Source organism: Marmota marmota, unplaced genomic scaffold (genome assembly GCF_001458135.2).
Source record: "Marmota marmota marmota unplaced genomic scaffold, marMar, whole genome shotgun sequence".
Classification (NCBI taxonomy): Eukaryota; Metazoa; Chordata; class Mammalia; order Rodentia; family Sciuridae; genus Marmota; species Marmota marmota.
Genome location: NW_025999913.1, coordinates 7483927 through 7503607, shown reverse-complemented (window position 1 = coordinate 7503607; position 19681 = coordinate 7483927). Strand labels below are relative to the sequence as shown.

At 38.8% G+C, this 19681-nt stretch overlaps 1 protein-coding gene across 2 annotated transcripts in view; it reads left to right on the top strand.

The window, feature by feature from the left end:
- The first annotated feature begins 711 nt into the window (after positions 1–711).
- The window catches only part of Elovl2 (ELOVL fatty acid elongase 2), a 33139-nt gene continuing 14169 nt past the window's right edge, over positions 712–19681 (top strand). Inside the window, exons 1-3 of one of the 2 annotated variants that reach the window (XM_048799791.1) lie at positions 712–795; positions 15441–15504; positions 19488–19675. In XM_048799791.1, coding sequence (XP_048655748.1) covers positions 727–795; positions 15441–15504; positions 19488–19675 — 321 coding nt within the window. In that variant the 5' untranslated portion in view covers positions 712–726. Of the gene's footprint in view, positions 796–11031; positions 11125–15440; positions 15505–19487; positions 19676–19681 lie in introns of those variants that run through there. The other variant, XM_015494010.2, reaches the window with a different exon arrangement.

Here is a 19681-nt window from a genome sequence, read left to right as displayed (position 1 = left end):
CCTTATAAAGTGACCAAACTAAAGAGCCAGAGAACTAGAATAAATCATGCAATGGTTTCTTGGCAACTATAGCCAATGAAGCATGCAATATTCTGGATTGACTTTGTTTTATTCTACTAAGGAGTTAAAATGCTATCCAAATCTAAAACTAGAAAATAAATCCCCAAAGAGCAAAAGGCATCCCCTAACCAGTGCGACTTAGATGTAGTTAAAAAGGAACTCTTCCGTCGTCATTTGCTTGATTGAAAAGAAGAGAAATCCATGTGTGTAGACCCCCGCCCTGCACTGGCAAAAGTCCAAAGGAGACCATTTGAAGGAAGGTGCCAGGGGAAAAGGTTTTAGAGAGGCCCAAGCAAAAGAATTGGTTATATCAATAGATATACGGTGTTCATATTAGGAGTGGTAATAATATTTCTATTACTTTCTGAATGTTCACTTCTGAGAGCTCTAAAATTGTTTAAAAATGGACAAACCTGAAAGATTTTTTAGCACAAAATTAGGAAGGGCTTTCCAAAAATAAGAAACATTTAAAGCTAGACCTTTTGAGCTGGTTTGGAGGCTCTGGCAGGGGAGCACAGCTGCACCTGTGCCTTGCCCTTGACCACAGCCTGTGCCCCTCGTCCTAACACACAGATTCTGGAGGGATACACGGGGAGAAGAGAGGGGAAAGGGGACACCCACCAGCCAACCAGATCAGCCTCATCAACCCTGGTGATCAGTGCAGTGATGGATGTCACAGCCAGATCTCCCCCACACCCAGAACCTAAGGTTCCTCACTGGAGGTTTTCTAGTATGGTAGGTAAATGTCTATCAGAATTGTGGAAATATTTCGATGGAAAGTTGAAATAGATGTTTATGACTCTCTGATATTATAAGAGTTGAAAAACTGCTCATTCATCTGAGGTTGAAAAAAATAACTGCTTTTTGAGCTCTTTTTCTATTCAAAATGATAACTGGACCATGCAGAGCTAGTTTTTATGCTTTTACCTTGTGATAGGCAGTGAATCCTTACAATAAAAATTGACATTTTTCTTTACGTTTTTAAAATTATTTTTCATAAAACATAAGGATGAATTTAGTGAACAGAAATACTCACACTAAAGATTTTCAATACATTTTACCTAAAGATATAAATCTTTTGTTGGTCAGAGGACACAAAATTTCAGTTTGACAGGATAAATAAGTTTACAAGATCTGTTTTACAACATGATTATTAGCTAATAACAATATCCTTGAAAATTGCTAAGAGAATAAATTTTGAGTGTTCTCACAATAATAAATAAGAGATGTGAGGGCTGGGGATGTGGCTCAAGCGGTAGCGCGCTCGCCTGGCATGCGTGTGGCCCGGGTTCGATCCTCAGCACTACATACAAACAAAGATGTTGTGCCCGCCGAAAACTAAAAAAAATAAATAAATATTTAAAAAAAAATAAGAGATGTGAGAAATGCATGTTGATTAGCCCAATTTAACTGTTCCATTTATATTTGAAATATACATATTTTAAAACATCATGCTGTACACTACTAGCATATATAATTTGTATTTATCAATTGTACATCTCTAAGGTTAGTTAATCTGCTGGGTGTAATAATATTAGTAATCTGCATGGTTAAAGTTCATATGAAGAAATCAGGCTGCTTGTATAGACTGGTAAAAAAAAAAAAAATTCTGTTACTACTTCTACTTTCTATGTGCTGGATACATAAAAAGCTAGAGACCCAAGTTTAAAGGCAGATTTTAACATCATTAATCCAGGGATCATGTTGGAATTACATGTGAATAACAACTCAAAAGTATACTTATTTTACTGATTCTAAAATGTAGTGATGCATAATTGATATCTGTGAATCTTTGTCTTCATAAAATCTTTGTTTCTAGGTATATGTCTCAATAGCAGCTAATTCATTCATCATAAAAAGGATGAATATATATGCACACATATATGTGTGTATATGTAAATAAAATTGAAGTCCAAGACCACAAAACTTGTTATTTTGACTTGCCAGACCCAAGTTAAGAATGTAGATCTCTTAATGCATATTCTGGTGCTTTCTGGCTTATGATGATTATTACTAACTTTGTAGTGAAACTTTTTAGCCCTTAATCTTTAAGGGTTAAATGCATAGATAGTCCCTTAAGATTTTACAGAATTGGGAAAATCCATTTTGGTTAATATAGGACTTCTAATTAACATATCAACCCTGAGTTCCTTCTATATTCTGACATTTTGCTAAATGTATGCAAGCTGCTCTTATGGGTTTGACATAAATTTGCTTTATGCTAAAATATTTTAAGATGAAGTAACTATTTCTGGCATGGAATCAAATAGCTTTCTTTATTAATATATTTAAGTGACTCTTCAATTAGAGAATTCTATGGACTGAGGGATAGCAAACTAGAATGAGCCTAGATAATAGGTGAAAGTCAGCCTGCATCTGTCTAAGAGACTGTGGTAAGGTTCTCTATCACTTCCCACTGCTACCATCATAATAAGTTTCTGAGACTTAAATCTCCTTACTGATGAGACGGTGGACATTAAAAACCATTAATAAGCAGCTGTTTCCCCACCGCTCCTAGTTTGTCAGTGAAACAAAGGAGGTGCTCTCCTGCAGCCCAGCCCAACCCAGCTTGCCCATCCTTGTAGCTGAGAGGATCCTTTGGATGTCCTGCCAGGAGCTGCCTTACTGTATCTTGATGGCCAGCCCTGTGTGACCTGCCAGGCTTGCTACTGGCTGTGTCCGAGTCATTTACCCTTTCAACCCTGGGCTGTGTTTTAAAGCCATGCAAATGAGTTAACCAGACTTTATCCTTTAAAAGCCAACAATAATTTAAAACAAAAAATTGATAGTCTAGCAACTCCTTTGCCTTTTTAAATAAATCTAACCCCAATACACATTTATTTTTTACATAGTTGATCAGGAAACTGTAAGTCTTTACTTACAGGACTAATTTGGCCGCTATTGGAGAAACAACCAGAACCACGGATGAGGCTGAGACCACTTGCAAAGTGGAAGCCATGCTGTCGTTAACTGTCATAACTCCTGTGTTGCTATGTCCATTTCACCATCCTGAAAACACCCGCTGGAAGAAAACTCCAGAATGTTCTCAGCTCGCCTGTGCACACCTGTGATCCCCTTACTACCCACTAGTGTTACTGCATTTATCCTTTCCCTTCTGTAGGTTGAAAGGAAAAACACTAAATCTTGCACAGCAGCATTAACTACAGTAGTTAACACTCTCTATAACAAGACATCTCTGAAAGCCATATCTGAAAAGAAAAACCAAATCATCTTTGGGAGCTAAAAGACTAAAACTAGGCGAAGACTTCTGCCAAGAAAATATTCTAAGAATTATGAAAGTAATTGTTAGAATATTTTTGTTTATTTTATAGAAACCAAGTACTTTCTAATGGACAAGGGAACAGATTGAGTCATACCTGTACACTTTTTAAAGATAATTTGGGAGTATTCTCTTAAATTATTTTGATGTCCATGGTTGCGCTTTTCTGACTGCACTTTGGTTTTTATTGTACATTCATAATTATTTCAAATAGGCAATTATTATTTTTAAAACTTTCCTTCCACCCTGCTAAAAGTTACACCGATAAGCATTTAAAAGAAGACCTTGCTGGCGTGCAGTTGAACTAAAAAATGGTCAAATGAATGAAATGCCTAAAGCAGCCCAACTCATCACACAAATCACTGAATTTTAACTTCAAAGGCTACAGATTTTGGTCTCACTGATCTCAGGTTTGTCTTGCCTGTTTTTTTTCTAAATTACTCATCAATCCTATGTACACCAGATACTGGCATCATACATGAAACCAGAACTAGGTTCATTTGGTCATTATGAATTTTACATTATTTTCAGTAGTAGCTTCAAAAACTTATATAAGAATGGATGGCCATAGGGTTGGCAGCTGGGGGTAGAGGATGGGGACCAGGGGAGTGGGCTTAAAGCTGCTTTTACTTCAGAGTTGATTAAGAAAATAGAACTTCTGCACTCTGAAGAAGGTGGGCTGGAAGTTGCGGGAGGGTGCTAAAGCCTTACAAAGCCATTTTTCTGTGCTTCTGTTGCACATTGCTGCTGCTTCACCTAACAAGGCCACTGAAATCTTTTGGCAGGGGTGGGGGGCATGGAACAACCTTAATTCTTTTTTTCTGAATTTTTTAAAACAGGTCAGAAGGACTGTGTAACAGTTTCTCTCTGTTGGCAGGAAATCCAAACAGATTTGTCCTTGGAGTTTAGGTACAAACTCATGCTTTTCCTCCCGAACCAAACTTGCTCTTCAAAAACCCAATTTAAGCTGTATGTGGTGGTGCATGCCTGTGATCCCAATGACTTGGGAGGCTGAGGCAGGAAGAGGGAAAGTTTGAGGCCAGTCTCAGCAACCTAGTCAGACCCTGTCTCAAAAATGAAAAAAGCTAGGGATGTGCTTGGTGGTAGAGTGCCTCTGGGTTCAATCCTCAGTAATACAAAAAGAAAAAAAGAAAGCCCATTTAGGTCAAGGCTACTTTTTTCAAATAGGCAGTTGTTATTTTTAACTTTTTCAGGGTGAAAGGAAAGTTTTAACACAGATAAGCATTTAAAAGAAGACCTTGTTGGCATGCAGTTGAACTAAAAAATAGTCTAATGAAGAAAATGCCTAAAGTTACTTTTTTACTTGGGGAGGAGTACTGGGGATTGAATTTAGGGGCTCTCTACTACTGAGTTACATCCCCAGCCCTATTTTGTATCTTATTTAGAGACAAGGCCTCACTGAGTTGCTTAGTGCCTTGCTTTTGTGAAGGCTGTCTTTGAACTTGAAATCTTCCTGCCTCAGCCCCCAGAGCCACTGGGATAATAGGTATGTGCTATCATGCTTTGCTCAAGGTTACTTTTTAGAGTTTTTGTACTTCTTGTTGCAAAGAACCTTGTTGCAAAAGCCATGGTAATTTCATTTTTGGTGGACATTTTTTTTTCATATATTTGTTGATTGATTGTATACCTTCTTCTGAGAAGTGTCTATTCAGTTCCTTGGCCCATTTATTGATTGGGTTATTTGTTTTTTTGGTGTTAAGATTTTTTTAGTTCTTTATATATTCTAGAGATTAGTGCTCTATCTGACCTGCATGTGGTAAGAATCTGACCTGCTGTATCTTACCTGCATGTGGTAGTAGGCTCTCTATTCACTTCACTGATTGTTTCTTTTGCTGAGATGAAGCTTTTTAGCTTGAATCCATCCCATTTATTAATTCTTGATATTCTTGTGCTATAGGAGTCTTATTAAAGAAGTTGGGGCCTAATCCAACATGATGGAGATTTGGGCCTACTTTTTCTTGTAATAGACGCAGTGTTTCTGGCTTAATTCCTAGATTCTCGATCCACTTTGAGTTGAGTTTTGTGCATGGTGAGAGATAGGGGTCTAATTTCATTTTGTTGCATATGGATTTCCAATTTTCCCAGCACCATTTATTGAAGAGCCTGTTTTTTCTCCAATGTACATTTTTGGTGCCTTTGTCAAATATAACTGTAATTATGTGTGTTAGTCTCTGTGACCTCTATTCTGTACCATTGGTCTACAAGTCTATTTTGGTCCAATACCATGCTCATACATTGCTGGTGGGACTGCAAATTGGTGCGACCAATATGGAAAGCAGTAGAAAGAATCCTTGGAAAACTGAGAATGGAGCCACCATTTGACCCAGCTATCCCGCTCTTTGGTCTATACCCAAAGGACTTAAAAACGGCATACTACAGGGACACAGCCACATCAATGTTTATAACAGCACAATTCACAATAGTTAAACTGTGGAACCAACCTAGATGCCCTTCAGTAGATGAATGGACAAAGAAAATGTTGTATACATACATAATAGAATATTATTCAGCATTGAAAGTGAATAAAATCATGGCATTTGCAGGTAAATGGATGGAGCTGGAGAATATAATGCTAAGTGAAATTAGCTAATTCTAAAAAACCGAATGCTGAATGACTTCTCTGATTTAATGATGCTGATTCATAATATGCTGCGTGGTGGGGGATGGGAGGATTAAATTAACTCTAGATAGGGGAAAGGGGGAGGGAGGGAAATAGAGGGAGTATAGAGGTAGGAAAGATGGTGGAATGGGATGGTCATCATTACCCTAAGTACATGTATGAAGATTCAAAGGATGTGACTCTACTTTGTGTACAACCAGAGATGTGAAAAATTATGCTGTATATGTGTAATATGAATTGTAATGCATTCTGTTGACATACATAACAAAATAAATTTTTTTTTAAAAAAGGGTAGTCATTACCCTTTCATAAAAGTGCTCATTTAGCAGGAGTCAAAACAATAGCCAAGTAGATTATTTTTTAAAATGGGGATCAGAGCCTTATATTTACATAGTATTCTTTCTTTTCTTAATTAAATTAATTAATTTACTCTATCTGTTTTGCCATCCCCGGGATTGAATCCAGGGCACTTTACCACTGAACTGCATCTCCACTCCTTTTTAAATTTTATTTTGAGACAGGGTCTTGCTTAAGTTGCTGAGCTTTGCTTTGAATCTGTGATCTTCCTGCCTCAGCCTCCTAAATTGCTGAGATTACAAGCATGTGCCACTGCCTGGCTAATTTTCTTCATTTTTACACAATATCTTGGCAAAGGCATTGGCTTAGTTACACATGGTGTATAGCTTGTAATAGATAACTTTTGTCTTTACTCATCAGCCTGTTTTGGGAGACCGTGATGACTGATGGTTGAACACTGATGAGTGAACTTAAGTGAATTAAGTTGAGGTCCCAGAAGGTGTGTAAAATAACATGAACTTAAAATATCTAAAATTAGCTTGTCACACACTCTATCCATCATAAAGGCAAGGGGGATGTCCTTCCCATTTTTGTGCATACACAGCTTAGGCTGCAATTGCTGTTGATGATTTTTTTGTTGTTGTTGCTGTTCTCATAATGGCTGCTAATGGTGTTCAGTTTGACTTGATATTGTCTGGGTTAAAATGCTAAGGGAGAGGTATGAATTTTTTTCCTTTACCTCTTAGAAAAAACTTTACACAGTGAAGAGTGGTACAGCTATCACTTTAGTGATATTATACTGCCAAACAAAGAAGTGTTGAATAAGGATTTCAGAATTTGGATTGCTTCATAAATTTCCATATTGGTTGGTTTTATATCTTAAAACAAAGAAATGTGTAACCAGTCTGTCTATGTGCCTCTCATTTTGTCTCTTGCTCAGTATAGCAGTAAAAGAATACACCTTTTAACTTACCATAAATACATTTAAGTACTATTTAGTTTTAGAATATATATACAAATAATATAGATGTGAGCATTGTTTTTTATTAACTGTGTTTAATTTATATATGACAGCAGAATTCATTACAATTCATATTACACATAGAACATAATTTTTCATATCTCTGGTTGTATACAAAGTATATTCACACCAATTCGTGTCTTCACACATGTACTTTGGATAATGATGACCATCACATTCCACCATCATTTCTAACCCCATGCCCCCTCCCTTCCCCTCCCACCCCTCTGCCCTATCTAGAGTTTGTCTATTCCTCCCATGCTAGTTGTGAGCATTATTTAAAAATAAGGAATAATGACTTATATTTTTTCCAAGAAATCATTTAAAAGGTTTGCTTTGTTTTCATTTCCAAAAGGGTACCACTTGTACATGCAGAATAGCCAACCTGCTTCCCCTCTGGTCAGTACTTGATAACCAGAGCACATTCAAACAGAATCTCCTTTCATTGCTACTGTTAATTGTGAAAGGGCTTTATTCTTTCCCCATGTCCCCAAATTCAGAAACTGGTACAATTCCAAGTTGTCCTGAGTACAGATATCTGTTTTTGGATTAAATCTCCAAGGAGTTTTGTATTCACTCACCACTTCCTGTGGAAGTTTAAATTGTAATACTTATAAATATCTTGAATTGCAAACTTAGCATTCTTGGCTTTTTTGCTCTTTGCATACTGAATCACAGAATAACTTTTTAAAAATTTTTTAATCATGAAATTGAAACTTTGTTTTTCTGTTTAGCAGATTTTATTTTATTCAGTTAAAATTAAGGCAAGTTATTTAATATCTTTTAACCCATAAAGTTCAAAGTTTTCAATGCTGTAATTATTTCTGGGAAATTGACAACAGTTGCATTAACATAGGTTGGAAATCATTATATTAATCAGCATTATTATTATAGTTTTATATAATCCCAGATTATAAAATTTTATATTATATACTGAAAGTTTTTTGTATGTATTCCACATCTAAGACAATGGAACAAAATGTTATGAGATAAATGTGTTTGGATTTTATTCCCATACTCTGGGAAAGAAGGCCATAACTTTCAAAAGGACTGGAAAGAAATTAATTCATTGTATTCATTTTTAATGATATGCATTTAGTAAAATATCATTTTCCTGATTTGAGATTCAAGATTTAACCAAATGTGTGCTGATTACTATAGAGAATTGGACTGATCACTAATCTGTTTGTATCAATACAAAATAATAAAATATTTGATGGAAATTTAAGTTGCTTGTCAGGTACTTAGTCAAAAATTTCTAAGTAGGGTTATACTTTGTAGACATTTTATACGATACATATTTTATCAAACCAACCCATTAAAAATTGATTTTCTTTTCCAACTCGAGGAGAGCATTGTACAACTTTTCTGTAATTCCATTAATTTTCTAGATTTTAGTTGTAATAGTTCAATTATGTAACTGATGTATTGATAGTGAGTTACTGTTAAAAACTAAACACTGACGGAGGTATAGAGAGGAAGCCTCACCCCCCTCCTCCTCTCTAGAGGTGATCAGCTGGAACAGTTTGATGTGTATTGTGAAAAAGAATTTTTTTTTTTAACTTGGACACACATGCTAGGTAAATAGGTATACTATTTATTTATCTAAGCCAAATCTCCTTAAGTCAAATTTGTGCTTTGTTATCCAACTTCACCATGGTTTCGTTTCTTAGAGAAAGGCAGTCCTTGAAGTTATAGAAAGGCATTCCAGAAGGCTATTTTTCCTTTTACCTAGACTACTCAATTTCATTTTATTATTTTAATAAAGGTGTCAAAATTTTGAAACAAACATGTTAAATTGGGAGAGGAGACAAATATACGTCTTGGAATTCGAATTGATCTTGTCAAGAGGCAAAAATAAGGTGGAAATGAAGATAAATTCAATAGGGATAAAAATTTAAATTGCCATATAGTTTTAAAAGTTTATTTGGAGGAGTGTGGTAAGGCTTGAATTGTATAGCTCACATGAGAAAACCTTGTGGTGCTTATCAGCAGACTGACACAGCATCTGAATCCAGTCCTGTGATGCTTTAATAGAAATATTATGACCTGATCAGGAGAGAGACAGGTCTTATCTCCCTTCCATGCCACCAAAAAGGAAAAGAAGAGGTATATGTATTGTATGTGAAAAACTGTGTGTGTGTGTGTGTGTACATATATATATATATATATTTATTCATAGAAGAAATTGTTTTCTTTGCTCTTTGGAGGAAAGAAACTTCAAAAGAGAAATTAAGAAAACATGGGTCCTGTTGGCTCTGAGGGTAAACCTAGCATTGTGAGTGCTCAGAGTCATTCAAAATACATTAGAAACCAAATCAACATATATGAGAATGTTAACAAGGTACTCAAAGTCATATGAAAAAAGGAGCAGATGAGTATTGTGAATGTTTAGAAGAAGAAAGTTTCATCAATTCATTCAATAAATATTAAATGCCCTTTGTGGTCAGTCATTGTTCTCGGGGATTATGGGAGCTTACATTTTTGGTGGAGGACCCAGACAGTAAACAAAACAGCCAGTGATAAGTTTGGTAATGGCAAGGGCTAGGAAGAAAAGGTAGAGCAGGTCAGGAGATGGCCAGTGATTCTACAGCACAGGCCCAGACCCCACAAGCAGGTGCCATCCTCCTCCTTGGAATTGGACCCATGAGAGATGACCAGGGAGATGTGTAAGGAGCTGTCATTTGACCAGACCCTAAATGAGATGGAGAGCCACGTGGGAGGGCGGAACATAATAAACAAAACTGTAGTCATCATTTCTGGCCTTTGTAAAGTCTGTTTATCCCCTAATTGAAATTGCCCTGCCGACTCAGAGTTACCCAGGAATATTGCCAGACACTGCAGCCCAAGGAAGGAAGGTGAGCCCTGCTGGCTGTCCCATCTCCTGACATACTGTCATTTAGCCCTGCTTAGAGACTTCCTCTGACACCCAGGCTCTGGAACCTCTCCATCTAAAGGCATGAGAACCCTGAGGGAGGGTGCTGCACTTTAGTTCAAGCCTGATGTGGCCACAGTGCTCTTGAGCCAGCAGCTCAACATCTGTAAGTCAGGAAAGATTCCCAGCTTTTAAGGCTGTTGTGAAACCATGGATGGTGTACCTCAAATGCCTAGCACATAAGTGTTTGATAAATAGTAGCCAGTATTACTCGCCATATGGTTCACTCATTTCTATTTTAAGATGTGATAACCAAATGTAAGTGTTCCTCTGATTTTTCAGGACTGAATTTAGACTAAGATTTCAGTTTTGGAAATCATTCTGTAAGACAACAATTTAGAGTTGTTGTACCCCCACCCATTGCCTACCCTCAACCTAACTTCACTCATTGCTCTCTCCAGAGAACACTAGTGGGAAGGTGGGGATATGGAGTGAGTAGGTCCCCGAAAGGCAGGTCAGAGTGTCAGTGTAACGTGTGCATAATACACACTGTCAGGTCATCTGCATGGCAGCCAAAGAATTGGATGTGTTTGTGTCTGTTCACTTATCAATCGTCTGAGCCTTTTAGTTTCGGTCACAAATGTGAACACACATAGTTTCTTCAGATACTTGAGGGACTGGCTGGGAACAATCGAGTCCGCCAAAAGAGGTTTCAATTTTTGACAACCATCCTGAGCCCTTTTACAATATAAAAGCCTCATTATGTACAACTCAGCCTTGACCCTAAGCCTTGACCTGGGAAACTACTAGGGAGTGTCAGATTAATCCCAATATGCTCCATTCCTCAGCTGGCTGTCCCAACTCCCAATGTGCTGTCATCGAGCACTTCAGACTTAGTTCACTGTGAAACACAAGGAAGAAAGGATTTGGATCCATGTCTCCTTTTACATGTAAGAGTCTGTTTTGTGATCTTGATGCTTTTGCTAATTTTAAAAAGCACTGAGTTTGTGCTGAGGAATTGCTATTCTGGTTGTCTTCAAAAATGTATAAAACTATCAACAAAACCGAACAAACACTGAGCTCTTGAATCACTGGTTTTTTATATACAACACAATGTCATGGTAGACAGATGCTAAGAACTACAACACGCTTAAGACAAAGAATGGAGAGAGAAGAAAGGAAGGAAAGGAGATGGAAGAGGGGAAGGTAACAAAGGAAGTGAAGGAAGAGAGGAAGGAAAGACAGCTGAATCTTGGGTCCTTTAGAGATCAGAAGCGGCATAGCAGGGTTTTGTAGTGGGGTTCGTTTTAGCCTCTCCTCCTGCCTCAGCTTCCGTGAAATGGCCCTTGATCCTGGTGGTTAAATTCTGACTGCAGGGCAGCCTTTTCTGAAGAAAAGGTGGGCTGTTGTGGTGTTCTCAGTGACCCCAAGCTCCATGCCTTCAGTTCACAGACATGAAGTGGCCTTGCATTGAAGACTTGGGGTAATGTTGACCCGGCTGATACAGTTAGGGTGGGAGTTTCATTGAGCATCATGGTGGCAACAAGTAAAATGTGACCTTCTTGGCTTTCGCGTCTGCCACATATCCACAGAAGGTGATGGCTGTCACAGGAGTGTGTGTGTGTGTGGGGGGAGTTACCCATTTAGTTGCCAGGAAGACTGTCCCACCTCCAAGCAGTCTTCTGCTAGCAGAAGGAACAGGCATAGGATATCAGCCAGGTATTGAGCAGTGCTGCTTCCTGGGGTAGGGATGAGATGGCATAAGAGGTGGTAGTGGTGGTGCTGGCAGTGACAGAAGCAGTCATGAGTCAGGGTAGGCTAGCCTGTGTTAGGGTGCTCTGCGTTATGGCTCTTCAGTGAGATCCATTTCTTTTGCTTTTGATTTTCTCTAAATTCTACTTTCCATGTGGAATCACTTATCTTTTGTGAAGACATCTTTAACATGCTATATAGTGTAGTTCTGCTGGCTACCAATTCTCACTTAAGCATATGTGCAGATGTCCTTACTTAACTCTTATTTTTGAAGGATATTCTGGTTTCTTCCTTTGCAGTCCACAAGCAACCACTGATTTGCTTTTTGTCACTATAAATTATATTTTATATAAATGGAAATATGTAGTATATATCCTTTAATCTAGCTTGCTTCATGCAGCATAATAATTTTATGCTCTACCTGTCTCATTATATGACAGTTCCCAACTTACCACCTGTTGATGGATATCTCGGGTTTCTATTTTTAGCTATTATAGAGCTGCTTTATTTTCATACCAGTCTATGCATGGAAATATTCTCTTTTTTTCTCTTGGGTGGATACCCAGAAGTGGGGTGCTAGATCATACAGTGGGTGTATGTTTGTTTTTACTGCCAAACTGTTTTGAAAGTGATTGTTCTGTTTTACATTCCCACCCACTGTAAGAAGTCATCAGGGACACATCCTCCTTGCTTCCATCCTTTCTGTTCCTTAGCTATCTATTGCACACAGCCACAAACATGGAACATGGACTTTTTTGTTGGGGCAAGGAGTTTTAGAAGTGTGTTCAGGTTAGTTGGTAGAGTGTCCTGAGGCCTTGGGATCTTGAGACAGTCTGGAGAGGAGACATTGTGCCCATGGGTAAATGTGTTTCCTTGGCCGAAATAACTTTTTTCCTGTGTGATGGGGTATGGCCAAAGGATGACTAGAGAAGAGTCCTCAAAAGTGTGGAGCTCGGGACAGCACTTGTCTTGCTCAGATCTGAAGGCAGGACCGTTCCCCTATCTTCTAATCTATCTTGTTTCTAAGTATCTTTAAAAACCCATCTCACTCTTCACTCCTATATCTTTCACCCTGGCAGTTGGAGGCTCTCCCTCAATTTCTTGCTATTCACCTTTCTGTATGCCTCACCTTCCCAATTATCTGTATGCTTTTGCGCCAACCACTTCTATGTCTTCAATTATCTGACAGACATATAAATTCATTAAAAATGTTGAATGAAGCAGAGTATGAAGTTGGTTTTTCTCTGTTCCTGGATTATCATGCTAATCTTGAATTGCCCAGCATGCTTTTCCTTTTGCACAGGTAGAACTTGCACATGTACGTTGTTATTTTCCTGTCCAAGTTCTACTGCATCATTCTTGGCTAAGTGTTTGTCTTCAGTTAACTAACACCACAAAATTCTGTGTACTTTGCTTATATTTTACTCATCCAGTGTAACCTCCTTACTCGCTATGTGAAATGACCCAGAAATCCAGAGGCAATTTTTACTAGGCTTCTGATTTTCCTGCATTGGCTGTATTTGTCTTCCAGGTTACTAGAAAACCTGGCCATGAACATTTACCAAGTGAGTGGTGCCCATTGTGTTTGTCCAAGCACCTGTCTCTCCCTGGTGTGCTCTTTCTTTCCTCCATCTAGACGATGGAAGAATATTTCAAAATTCAGCAACAGCTTTATCTCTTCCCAGAAGCTTTCTCTTTGGGGGAGATCTAAATTAAAGTACTTTTCTGTCTTCTTATAGTACATCTCTGTAAATCTCTCATAATATTTAAGTACTGGCACTGAAATTTTCAATTTACTTGCTGGTTAGTCTTTCTAGACTGAAAACTGGAAAGACAGGAACCGTGTCTCATTTGACTTTGTGCTTTAGCATCTAACATAGTACTGGCTTGTGGCAATGCCCAAATAACTGGTTAATAAATGAATACATAAGTGAATGAAAGAATGCCCTTTATATTCATCTTTTGCATTTTCTGCTTTTCTTCATATCTTTACTTCTTTTGTTTCTACTCTTTCACTTTGAATAAATTTCTGCAAGTTTATAGAGTGAGTTTTGTGGCCTTTTAATTAGTTTTACTAGCTCTACAAATTTTGGAAAATGGATTTTGAACCTTAGCAAACAAACTAAAATGTTAAATATTTGTTCACAGACATGGCAATGGAAGATTTCATTGGTATATGCTGCATGGGCAGGTATATCCTTTAGGTTCTTTAACCTTCTCTGTTGAGAATCATGGGCCTCTGGACAGATCTCCCCATTCCAGCAACCACACAGATCCTATGCTGTCACACTGATAAGTTAGGTAACTGACCTTTCTCAAGTCAGGAGGGCTCCCTACATGGAAGCCAAAGTTCAAAGTACTGTTGAGAAACTTCCAGGCTTGATTTAGCCAAAATAATTTTATAAGGATGTTATGAAATAAGGAAAACAAAGTCATTAATGCCTTGGTCAGCAGTAGTAGGTGCTAGTAAATGTAGTCCCATCCTCCCTCCCAGGCTTCCTGAAGTTCCTAGAGATCTAAATTCCCTTGAAATTTCTCTCAGCATCAAAGACACGAATCCAGAACAGGTCCAAGTGGCTAATGCCAGTTGCACTTGGGCAGGTCCTCCTTTCAGGTGCCACCAGTAGATTTCTTCCTCCTCTCTGGCACTTATGCTTTCTTTTGGTGTCTTGATTGCACTCCAGCTGTTGAATCTAGAGCTTGTTCTGTGTGAACTTCCTGAGGCTGCCTCATTTAACCCACAGCCAGCCAGAGACCAGTCTGCTGGCCCAGAGTCCTCGTTAGCCATCCTCTTCTGGAAACACTGGCCTGTGCTCTTTTCTTCCCTTTGTTTGAGGAGGAGTGTTAGACCTACAGTGTGTAGAGGGTCAGGGACAGTGTAACAGCAGAAGTGCATGGATCAGAGGTAGATCAAATTGACAGTGGCCAACTTAAGATGCTTAGCAATATTCATCCCCAGCCAAGAACAGTTAAGACGACAGTAATTAATCTGGTGCACCCAAGTGACATTCTTTACCATAACATTAAGTAGATGTTAAAAAAAAAAAAAAAAAAAAAAACTTTGAAACAAGGTTAAAAAAGATTAGCTGTAGTACACAATTTCCTTACCTGAAAAAGTCCTCTTTAAAACTTAGATTTGGCCTCATGAAATATAATGCAGCTTAATTTCCATTTAAAAATTGCATTTATATTCTTCATAAGACTTTCCCTGATGCTTACACATAGCTCCTTAGTTGCATCAGTGGGAGTTGCTTATGGAACAGTTGCATTCCAGAGGTAAAAGGCATTGAGTTTAAATGCAACAAGTCTGTTTTCCAGGAAATGAGAAATGAGATTGTTTCCTTCCAAGTCTCTGCAAGCTTGTGAAAGGTGAGGCTGCATTTCCTGTTTAAGTCTTTGCAGTCAACACTCCTTGAAGCTGGGCCCTTGGAGACTGTAACTGTGGGTTGGGGCAGTAGCATTTTGAGAGTTGAAAAATGAATAACATTAAATAATGTTTTCTTTCTCTCTTTAGGAGCATCTAAAGGCCTTCGATGATGAAATCAATGCTTTTTTGGATTATATGTTTGGGCCTCGAGGTGAGTGAGCTCTTGAGAGCAGGAAAAATGCCATTTAATTATAGAAAAGGATTATGTTGTCTCTGGTGTCTTGAAAACAGTATAGCACCCTCACCTTTAATGTCCTCCGAGAACATCCCACAGGGCCCATTTCTCCTCCTGTTCGACCTCACCTGGTACTGGAGTTCTGGGAGCAGGAAGCAGGAACACAGTGAATGACATGCAGTGTTTTCCTCCAGTGTCTCTGTAGATTTTCCTCTTCCTTCTCCATTCTTCACTGCCCGGTCATCTGTAGAATTCCTGCCTTTAAGCACAGGTGAACTTTCTCTTTCCCCCGGCCTTTGGAATGAGCTTGGAATTCTCAATCATTCCTCCATCACCAGCAATTTAGACTGTCATGGCTCCTAACAGTCTCTCTCCTTCTAATCATTCATGAAGAAGCATCAGCTGGGATAATATTCTAAAGACCCAAATCATTACTGTGTTGTATCTTACAGTTCATCAGTGTCTTTCTACTACCCATGTGGTTGGACCAAACTTCTCGTCATGGACAACAGACCCTTGAATGATGTAGCCCCAGCTGCTGCGCCAGCTCAGTGCCAGTCTTCCTTACTCAGCTTTGACCCAGGCACTAGAAACATCTTTTAATTCCTCAGATACATACAGTTCCTTTATGTGCTGTTCCTTGAGCATGTACCTCCTCCCTTCTATTCCCGTTCCACTTCCCAGTCAGGTCTGCTCCTTCTCACACTTTAGATACCAGTTGAAACGTGCCCTTTACGCGAGGCTCTTTCCTCTGTGGCGGCTTCTCACCAAGCTTCCTTCTCGGCACACTCCACTATTAACTCACAGCAGGTGTGCCATGAGGCGGAAACCAGGGCTGCTTTTCTGCAGAGCTTATCACTGTTCTGGGAATGTAATAGGCACTAGATATTTTGCAAATGAATGAATTCTAGACAAAATGTTTTGTTCCACTTGAGCCTTGCTGGTTCACAAACCTGTAGAAAATCCATTGTTCTCTCAAGTTATTTCCTCAACTCTGTTAGGTGGAAAAGGAAGGAAAATTTCCTTTTTTCCCCTCTATATCCTCCTTAGATATTGTTTTTATCCCTCTCAACCCGCAGTTCTATACAGGCTTTGTAAACTGTTCCACGTTAATGTGATGATTTATATAGTTGTAATGATACTCTGTTGGAGTAGTGGCTCACGCATGAAATCCCAGTGACTTGGGAGGCTTAGGCAGAAAGATCACAAGTTAGAGGACAGCCTCAATAACTTAGCAAAACCCTGTCTCAAAATAGAAAATAAAAAAGGCTGGAGATGTAGCTTAATGGTAAAGCAGCCCTGGGTTCAATCCCCAGTGTGAAAAAAAAAAATTATACGTGTGTGTGTGTGTCATGGATTGCTTTTAAAAAAAAAAAAAAAAAAACTTTTTCCATATTCTCTCCTCTTGGTGATCCCGTGGGTAACCAGGACAAAGGATCTGTCTGTGTACCCACTTTCATGTATTCCATACCTTGCAGGTCTAGTGGGGGTAGAGGGTAGAACCTCTTGCCTAGGCCTGCAGGATACTGGGAGGAACTATGAATTAGGTGACTTAGGTGACTGGCTTTCTACTGGGCACATCCACTGGAGTCAAAAACAACGTATCTGAGCCAAGTTCACACTGAAGTTCGCTATCAGTAAGATCAGCATGATGTGGAGTTACGTGGACATGAGCTCTGTGGAGGAAAGGACTGCATTCGTTTTCTCAGTTGTGACAGTTTTTAATGGAAGCTCTCCTCTGTAGCAAGGAGGTTGTACAGTTGACAACTGAATCACACATCCTCCCCGGTGACAGGGTGCTCAGTATCTCAAATCCTTTTTCCTTCCTCAAGTGGCCCTAGCTTAAATTGCCTGGCATGAAACCTATTAAGCTTCTAGGTGTCCCGTCTTCTGATTATGTACACGTGGTATCTGTACCTGACACAGATGTAGAGCTAATATTTCTCAGGTTCTCAAAGGTAAGAAACATTACATTTGTTCCCATGTTTTTATTGGAGCATTATGACCATTCTTAAGAACTGTAGCAAAAATTTTTAGATACAACATTTTTAATAAGACCTGCTCACTGTCTTCTAGTACATATACTAGAGTTGGAAAGGTAACAGCTTTCCAATTATTTTAGATGTGCTCTTTTCCTAGAGCTACTATAACAAAGTACTGCAAACTAGAGGGTTAAAATAACAAATTTATTCTGTTTTAGAAGCCAGCAGTCTGAAATTGAGGTGTTGGCAGGGCCTCTCTCTCCCCTCCCCCCCCTGAGGTGATAGGGAAGAATCTCTTCAAGTTTCTGGTGGTTGTTGTCAATCCTTGGAGTTCCATGGCTTGTTGATGCATCATTAGCCTCCACATGATTTTCTCTTCTGTGTCCAAACCACTCCCCTTTAGAGGACACCACTCATCCTAATTCAGTATGGCTCAACTTAACTCAGTTACATTTACAAAGACCCATTTCCAAATTAGGTGACATTCAGATACCAGGAGTTAGGGCTTTGTCATATCTTTTGGTGGATACACCACCATATACAGATAGTATAAGTTACTTTTCCTCAAAAGCAAACTGGGGATAATATCACCTATATAATAGGATTGCTTTGAGAATAAACTGATGCAGGCTTCAGAACAGAATAAATGCTCAGTAACAGTTATAGCCATAATAAAATCATCTTATGTAAATGAGGAGCTGTAGTTATGAAAGAGTAGGAAAAAGCTCCCTTCAGAAGGCAGGGCCTTTTATCTGGGCAAGAAAGGATGACTTTTTAAAAAAAAGTTTGAGTTGGATTCATTTTATGTGGGTGCTGAGGATCAAACCCAGTGCCTCAAGCATGCAAGGCAAGTGCTCTACCACGGAGCTATAGCCCCAGCCCACAAGGATGACTTTACACAGAAATGAACATCAGGAAGTGGCACATAGCACAGGCTTTGGTTATTAAGAGGGAGGTGGGTGAGAGTTGTTATCTTTATCGCCAGTGGGAAAAGCGTACAGAATTTAAGTAATGGCACCAGTCTCAAGGCACTTTTCCCCAAAAATGGTGCCTTCTTTAGGACAAGTGGTCTAACTAAAGGTTGGTAGATAGAGTGGGAGTAGTAGGAAGAGGGACTGAGACTAGGGGAGTTGATCAAGGAAAGGGCATTTCCTATTGGCAAAACCAGCTCCTTAAACTGTTTATGGAGAATAAAAACAGTATGCCATTTTTATAATTCTAGGTCTTTAAACAAAAAGAGCAAGTCATTGTGTCTACAATTGTTCCCAGGTGTTAACAGTTCTATGATGAAGCTATCACATGGGCTTTTTTCAGGTTTTTAAAGATTCAAGGCACTTGATGTACTCAGGCTCTCACCTCCCTGGCGTTCATTCTTCCTGTCTTTGTTTTCTTCTTTCACTTCTCAATCATCAGCTCCAAGCCTTTGCTATCTTTGGCTGTATTATAATCCCAGGATGCTGTTTAGGATAATATACCCACTCCTGGTTTATTGTATAAATGATTCTAGGCAATGTGGTTTTTAGAAATTAGGGTATAATAAAAATGTGCCTTCTGACTATCCAGATTTTCCCTATGGGGGATGGGTGTTAGCAATGAATAATGGGGGAGGTGGTGGATATGTAGCCTTCTTGGTTATCACATGGACAGTGTAATCACAGCCCTTGTTTTACTTAATAATGCCCCACTGTGCAAGATTGGTAGATTCAAATTTGCCAGAATCACTAAAAATAATCCATGCTGAGGTTGCTAAAATCTACAGTAAGAATAAATCTATCCATGAAATTGTAAAGGAAAAAAGACCAAAAAAGTTTTGACTATGGTATGTGGTGGTAAGTGCTTAGTGCAAATGAAAAAAGGCATTGAATTTGTGTATGTATCGTAAAAAACAGTACATGGCGTTCATGGGGGAAATGCTGTATAAAAAAAGTATTGCTAACCAAAACCTCGTTCCTCGGGATTCTGTGTGCTTCTTTTCAGATTCCCGAGTCAGAGGGTGGTTCATGTTGGACTCATACCTGCCTACCTTTGTTCTTACTGTCATATATTTGCTTTCAATATGGCTGGGTAACAAATATATGAAGAACAGACCTGCTTTTTCTCTCAGGGGAATTCTCACCTTGTATAATCTTGGAATCACACTTCTCTCCGCCTACATGTTAGTAGAGGTAAGC